The following is a 7662-nucleotide window of genomic DNA, read 5'->3' on the forward strand; positions in this document are numbered from 1 at the left end:
ACGTCTCGCTGGGAGTTGTAGTCAGGGTCACACGTCTCGCTGGGAGTTGTAGTCAGCGTCACACGTCTCGCTGGGAGTTGTAGTCAGCGTCACACGTCTCGCTGGGAGTAGTAGTCAGCGTCACACGTCTCGCTGGGAGTTGTAGTCAGCGTCACACGTCTCGCTGGGAGTTGTAGTCAGCGTCACACGTCTCGCTGGGAGTTGTAGTCAGCGTCACACGTCTCGCTGGGAGTTGTAGTCAGCGTCACACGTCTCGCTGGGAGTTGTAGTCAGCGTCACACGTCTCGCTGGGAGTTGTAGTCAGGGTCACACGTCTCGCTGGGAGTAGTAGTCAGCGTCACACGTCTCGCTGGGAGTAGTAGTCAGCGTCACACGTCTCGCTGGGAGTTGTAGTCAGCGTCACACGTCTCGCTGGGAGTTTTAGTCAGCGTCACACGTCTCGCTGGGAGTTGTAGTCAGCGTCACACGTCTCGCTGGGAGTTGTAGTCAGCGTCACACATCTCGCTGGGAGTAGTAGTCAGCGTCACACGTCTCGCTGGGAGCAGTAGTCAGCGTCACACGTCTCGCTGGGAGCAGTAGTCAGCGTCACACGTCTCGCTGGGAGTTGTAGTCAGCGTCACACGTCTCGCTGGGAGTTGTAGTCAGCGTCACACGTCTCGCTGGGAGTTGTAGTCAGCGTCACACGTCTCGCTGGGAGTTGTAGTCAGCGTCACACGTCTCGCTGGGAGTTGTAGTCAGCGTCACACGTCTCGCTGGGAGTTGTAGTCAGCGTCACACGTCTCGCTGGGAGTTGTAGTCAGCGTCACACATCTCGCTGGGAGTTGTAGTCAGCGTCACTCATCTCGCTGGGAGCAGTAGTCAGCGTCACACATCTCGCTGGGAGTTGTAGTCAGCGTCACACGTCTCGCTGGGAGGTGTAGTCAGCGTCACACGTCTCGCTGGGAGCAGTAGTCAGCGTCACACGTCTCGCTGGGAGCAGTAGTCAGCGTCACACGTCTCGCTGGGAGTTGTAGTCAGCGTCACACGTCTCGCTGGGAGTTGTAGTCAGCGTCACACGTCTCGCTGGGAGTTGTAGTCAGCGTCACACGTCTCGCTGGGAGTTGTAGTCAGCGTCACACGTCTCGCTGGGAGTAGTAGTCAGCGTCACACGTCTCGCTGGGAGTTGTAGTCAGCGTCACACGTCTCGCTGGGAGTTGTAGTCAGCGTCACACGTCTCGCTGGGAGTTGTAGTCAGCGTCACACGTCTCGCTGGGAGTTGTAGTCAGCGTCACACGTCTCGCTGGGAGTTGTAGTCAGCGTCACACGTCTCGCTGGGAGTTGTAGTCAGCGTCACACGTCTCGCTGGGAGTTGTAGTCAGCGTCACACGTCTCGCTGGGAGTAGTAGTCAGCGTCACACGTCTCGCTGGGAGTTGTTGTCAGCGTCACACGTCTCGCTGGGAGTTGTAGTCAGCGTCACACGTCTCGCTGGGAGTTGTTGTCAGCGTCACACGTCTCGCTGGGAGTAGTAGTCAGCGTCACACGTCTCGCTGGGAGTTGTAGTCAGCGTCACACGTCTCGCTGGGAGTAGTAGTCAGCGTCACACGTCTCGCTGGGAGTTGTAGTCAGCGTCACACGTCTCGCTGGGAGTTGTAGTCAGCGTCACACGTCTCGCTGGGAGTTGTAGTCAGCGTCACACGTCTCGCTGGGAGTTGTAGTCAGCGTCACACGTCTCGCTGGGAGTTGTAGTCAGCGTCACACGTCTCGCTGGGAGTTGTAGTCAGCGTCACACGTCTCGCTGGGAGTTGTAGTCAGCGTCACACGTCTCGCTGGGAGTTGTAGTCAGCGTCACACGTCTCGCTGGGAGTTGTAGTCAGCGTCACACGTCTCGCTGGGAGTAGTAGTCAGCGTCACACGTCTCGCTGGGAGTTGTTGTCAGCGTCACACGTCTCGCTGGGAGTTGTAGTCAGCGTCACACGTCTCGCTGGGAGTTGTAGTCAGCGTCACACGTCTCGCTGGGAGTTGTAGTCAGCGTCACACGTCTCGCTGGGAGTTGTAGTCAGCGTCACACGTCTCGCTGGGAGTTGTAGTCAGCGTCACACGTCTCGCTGGGAGCAGTAGTCAGCGTCACACGTCTCGCTGGGAGTTGTAGTCAGCGTCACACGTCTCACTGGGAGTTGTAGTCAGCGTCACACGTCTCGCTGGGAGTTGTAGTCAGCGTCACACGTCTCGCTGGGAGTTGTAGTCAGCGTCACACGTCTCGCTGGGAGTAGTAGTCAGCGTCACACGTCTCGCTGGGAGCAGTAGTCAGCGTCACACGTCTCGCTGGGAGTTGTAGTCAGCGTCACACGTCTCGCTGGGAGCAGTAGTCAGCGTCACACGTCTCGCTGGGAGTTGTAGTCAGCGTCACACGTCTCGCTGGGAGTTGTAGTCAGCGTCACACGTCTCGCTGGGAGTTGTAGTCGGCGTCACACGTCTCGCTGGGAGTTGTAGTCGGCGTCACACGTCTCGCTGGGAGTTGTAGTTGGCGTCACACGTCTCGCTGGGAGCAGTAGTCCGCGTCACACGTCTCGCTGGGAGTAGTAGTTCTACAGGAGCCGTCATTGCATTCGTGTTATTTGTGGATCTGCGACTCTCCAGCTCTGAGACAAGTGAACAGACAATGGCTGGGAGTAGTAGTTCCACAAGAGGTGACAGCTCTGCAGCGGAATGACTCGGCATGCTGGGAGTTGTAGTTCTACGAGAGCTGGGGTGGCAGATAATAATCCTGCTACATGGCGGTATTTATTTCTGGGCGCCCGGTGTCATCACCTCCCTTATAATGATCTGTTTAATATAAACATATGACGTCCTGCGCTGAGTGCAACGTGCACCGGCCGAGGTAGAGGTCACACAATAAATTACACCCCCGCGTCCTCAGGGGCCCCGGACCCCCAAAAAGGAGCAATAAATCAGCACACTGTGCCCGCAGCGTGGAAACCTGCCATGCCAACCCCAGGAGAAGTCCTGGGAGCCGTGCCAGCCTGAGAGGGGGTATGGGGTGGTGCCAAACTGAGAGGGGGTAGGGGGCAGCGCCATACTGAGAGGGGGTAAGGGGCAGAGCCAGCCCAGGAAAGGGAGGGGGTTGTGCCAGCCTGGGATAAAGAATTAGTGGACAGTGCCAACCTGAGAGGGGGAGCGTGCATGCAGGGTAGTGGGCAGTACCAGCCTGAGAAAGGGTCAGGGGCACTGCCAGCCTGAGAGGGGGGTAGAGGGCAGTGCCAGCCTGAGAGGGGGGGTAGAGGGCAGTGCCAGCCTGAGAGGGGGGGTAGAGGGCAGTGCCAGCCTAAGAGGGGGGGTAGGTGGCAATGCCAGACTGAGAGGGGGGTAGAGGGCAATGCCAGCCTGAGAGGGGGGTAGAGGGCAATGCCAGCCTGAGAGGGGGGGTAGGTGGCAATGTCAGCCTGAGAGGGGGGGGGGTAGGTGGCAATGCCAGCCTAAGAGGGGGGTAGAGGGCAATGCCAGACTGAGAGGGGGTGGAGGGCAGTGCCAGCCTGAGAGGAGGTAGAGAGCAGTGCCAGCCTGAGAGGGGGGTAGGTGGATATGCCAGCCTTAGAGGGGGGGTAGGTGGCAATGCCAGCCTAAGAGGGGGTTGAGGGCAGTGCCAGCCTGAGAGGGGGGTAGAGAGCAATGCCAGACTGAGAGGGGGGTAGAGGGCAGTGCCAGCCTGAGAGGGGGGTAGGTGGCAATGCCAGCCTGAGAGGGGGGTAGAGGGCAGTGCCAGCCTAAGAGGTGGGGTAGAGGGCAATGTCAGCCTGAGAGGGGGTATGTGGCAATGCCAGCCTAAGAGGGGGGTAGAGGGCAATGTCAGCCTAAGAAGGGGGTAGAGGGCAGTGCCAGCCTGAGAGGGGGGTAGAGGGCAATGTCAGCCTGAGAGGATGTAGGGGGCAGTGCCAGCCTGAGTGGGTTAGGGGTCAGTGCCAGCCTGGCGGAAGGAATTAGTGGACAGTGCCAGCCTGGGGGACGGAATTAGTGGACAGTGCCAGTTTGAGAGGGGTTAGGGGTCAGTGCCAGCCTTGCAGAGGGCAGCGGCACTCTTGGAGATGCAGTGCCAGCCTGAGAGGGGGAGAGTGCAGTGCCAGCCTGCGAGGAGAGAGCAGAGGGTACCTCATGCCCAGTTATCAGTGCCCATACCCCCTTCCAGAGTGGCCCTAGACGTCCAGTTCATATCCCTGAGTGACCAATCCCTCTAGGAGGCATCTGTGGCTCTAGTAAAGTGCTTCCAAGACCCATGTCACATAGGAGGTGAAGTGCGGTGTCTCAGAGGGCAGTGCCTACCTGTCTCATGTCCATCTCACCAAGGGGGCACCTAGGCTGGATCCAGGGACTGCTGGGTCCCATTATACTCAGACCATGTGGCCAGTACATTGGTATCTAGAGAGTTGGCATACCCTGCAGATTGTCTGGAGAGCCCTCCGGGGAGCCTTCTGTCCGTCTGCCGGGCACAGCACAGGAGTCTTTTGAAGGCTTTCCTAAAGTCTGGGCTCCTGCAGTAGATTATGGGGTTGAAGGCAGAGTTCACATAACCCAACCAGTTCAAGAACAAGAAGAGCTTGTCAGGGATGAGGTTCCTCCAGAAGACATTTACGATGTTGGCCAAGAAGAAGGGTAGCCAGCACAGGGTGAAGGTGCCCATGATGATGCCCAAGGTCTTCAGCGCTTTCTGCTCCTTGGCCACCAACATTTTGGAAAGTCTTCTCTTGCTGGCGCGAGCATTGCTCAGAGACTGATTATTGTGGAACCTGCCCTCACATCGATCAATCTTCTTCATCTGCTTCTTGGCTTCCTGGAAGACCCTGAGATAGACAAAGATCATAATGAGCAGGGGGATGTAGAAGGAGATGATGGAGGAGGCGATGGCATAGGCTCTGTTGGTGACAAAGTCACAGCATCCAGGGTCTTCATAGCAGCTCAGAGCCTCAGGGTCCTCAGAGTCCCTCCACCAGTGCATCATGATGGGCAGGAAGGAGACCAGTCCAGAAATGGCCCACACTGTGCACACGATTCCCCTGGCCCTGGCCTTGGTGAGCAGGTTCTGGTAGCGGAAGGGTGAGGTGATGGCGATGTACCTGTCTATGGCGATGACACACAGGGTCTCTATACTGGCAGTTACACACAGAACATCCACCGAGGTCCAGAATTCACAGAAGATGGAGCCATACTGCCAGGTGCCACTTACCACCAAGGTGGCCCCCAGGGGCACCACAAAGAGCCCCATGATGAGGTCAGCACAGGCCAGCGAGGTGATGAACACGTTGGTCAAGGTTTGTAGTCTCTGGTTCTTGGCAATGGCCACAATGACCATGATGTTACCCATGAGGATGAGGAAGATGATTGTGGTCATCAGAACAGCCATGCCTATGGTCCACTGATGGGTCATCTGGGAGGGGAAGCTGGGCTCTGTGGTGCTGCTCCAGTTCCTGCAGTCCGGGGACACCCATGTGTCCCCCATTAAACTTACAAATTCTGAGGGCTCAGTGGAGGAGTTGTTGAGAGAACATGGCAGGGGTGAGCTGATGAGCAGGGGCAAGGCTAGGAGTTTCCAGAATTGTGTGAGTTCAGAGCTGGAGCTCCAGCAGTCTGGTGCCGATGCCAGCTGCTGATCCACTGGTGAGGACAACGTCGCGACAACCTCCAAGAGGTGCACCCAGAACTAAGGTTGTGGAGGCTCTGAGGGGTGCAGTATTGCAAGGGGCACCAGGTACAGCGCTGGTTCTGGATGATGATGAGTTGGCAGCACTGGTAATGGATGATGAGTACTCAGCAGCGCTAGCTCTGGATATGGTGTGCACAGAAGTACTGGTTCTGGACGAGGCTTTCTTGGCAGCGTTGGTTCTGGATGAGGCGTGCTCGGCAGCACTGGTTCTGGATGAGGCGTGCTTGACAGCGCTGGTTCTGGATGAGGAGCGCTTAGCAACGCTGGTTCTGGATGAGGTGTGCTCGGCAGAGCTGGCTCTAGATAGGGTGTGCGTAGAAGCACTGGCTCTGGATGAGGAATGCTCTGCGCACTGGTTCTGGATTAATTGTGGTCAGCAGTGCTGGTTCTAGATGTGGTGTGTCCAGCAGTGCTTGTTCTGAATCAGGTGCGCTTGTAAGTGCTGATTCTGGATAGAGTGTGCGTAGCAGCGCTGGTTCTAGATGAATTGTTCTAGGCAACGCTGGTTCTGGATGTGGCGTACTCTGCAGTGCTGCTTCTGATTGAAGTGTACCTGGCAGCGCTTGTTCTGAATCAGGCGTGCTTGTAAGTGCTGGTTCTGGATAGGGTGTGCGTGGCGGCGCTGGTTCTAGATTAATTGTGCTAGGCAATGCTCGTTCTGGATGAAGTGTGATTGATAGTGCTGGTTCTAGATTAATTGAGATTGGCAGCACTGGTCCTGGATTGGGCGTGCATGGCAGCGCTAGTTCTGTATTGGGTTTGCTCGGCAGTGTTGATTCTAGATTAATTGTGCTCAGCAGCGCTGGTTCTGGATGAACCGTGTTCAGCAGCACTGTTCTGGGTTTTATCACTCCAATTCTATATAAGCCAAATTCTGTAGCCCAGGTACTGGATACTTTGAAGGCTGCAATCCTGGTTCTGATTGTCTCTGGTTCTTTATTTAAGGTTTTGGATACTTTTGATTCTGTATCTCTGGTTCTGGATACTTTAGCCCTGTTTATAGATCCTCCGGATTCTTTACTCCTGGTTCTGGAAAATTTTATATCTGTAGCTTTGGTTCCTGATAATTTGGATGCTGCAGCCCAGTTTATGGATCCTCTGGATTCTTTGCTCCTGGTCCCTGATAATTTGGATGCTGCAGTCCTGTTTATGGATCCTCCGGGTTCTTTGCTCCTGGTTCTGGACACTTTGGATGCTGCAGTCCTGTTTATGGATCCTCCGGGATCTTTATGGATCCTCCGGGTTCTTTGCTCCTGGTTCTGGATACTTTGGATGCTGCAGTCCTGTTTATGGATCCTCCGGGTTCTTTATAGATCCTCAGGGTTCTTGCTCCTGGTTCTGGATACTGTGGATGCTGCAGTCCTGTTTATGGATCCTCCGGGTTCTTTGCTCCTGGTTCTGGATACTGTGGATGCTGCAGTCCTGTTTATGGATCCTCCGGGTTCTTTGCTCCTAGTTCTGGATACTGTGGATGCTGCAGTCCTGTTTATGGATCCTCTGGGTTCTTTGCTCCTGGTTCTGGACACTTTGTATGCTGCAGTCCTGTTTATGGATCCTCCGGGTTCTTTGCTCCTGGTTCTGGATACTGTGGATGCTGCAGTCCTGTTTATGGATCCTCTGGGTTCTTTGCTCCTGGTTCTGGACACTTTGTATGCTGCAGTCCTGTTTATGGATCCTCCGGGTTCTTTGCTCTTGTTTCTGGACCCCCCGGGCTCGGCAGCACTAGTTCTGGATGTGGGGGCTCCCGGACCCCTCTGTCTGCGGGGATCTCCCGGTCGCTGCTCTTCCACCTCCTCCGGGAGCAGAACATTGTGAGCTGCTGATCGTCCTGCTCCGCGCTCCTCTCCCCGCCCTCTCCTGTCCCTCATCCTCCCCCAGCCAATCAGCACAAAGGACGGCGGGATCCCCACCGATGCCCCGCCCACCTGTCAAATCGCAAAGGGCTGTGACGTCAGCAGACAGGAGAAGCAGTGAGAAAAATCCTAAGTGA

General features: G+C 56.1%; 1 protein-coding gene across 1 annotated transcript; it reads right to left on the reverse strand.

Moving 5' to 3' along the window:
- Positions 1-3347: 3347 nt before the first annotated feature.
- On the reverse strand, positions 3348-5492 carry ADRB1 (adrenoceptor beta 1). Its single transcript, XM_075348161.1, has one exon. The coding sequence runs from the start codon at positions 5466-5468 to the stop codon at positions 4326-4328; it is 1143 nt and encodes a 380-aa protein (XP_075204276.1). The 5' UTR covers positions 5469-5492; the 3' UTR covers positions 3348-4325.
- Between the last annotated feature and the right edge of the window lie 2170 nt (positions 5493-7662).

This window comes from Anomaloglossus baeobatrachus, chromosome 5, assembly GCF_048569485.1.
Source record: "Anomaloglossus baeobatrachus isolate aAnoBae1 chromosome 5, aAnoBae1.hap1, whole genome shotgun sequence".
Taxonomy (NCBI): domain Eukaryota; kingdom Metazoa; phylum Chordata; class Amphibia; order Anura; family Aromobatidae; genus Anomaloglossus; species Anomaloglossus baeobatrachus.

Coding starts and splice junctions, on each gene's coding strand:
- ADRB1 (XM_075348161.1), bottom strand. CDS start 5,468: ATGGGGGACACATGGGTGTCCCCGGACTGCAGGAACTGGAGCAGCACC.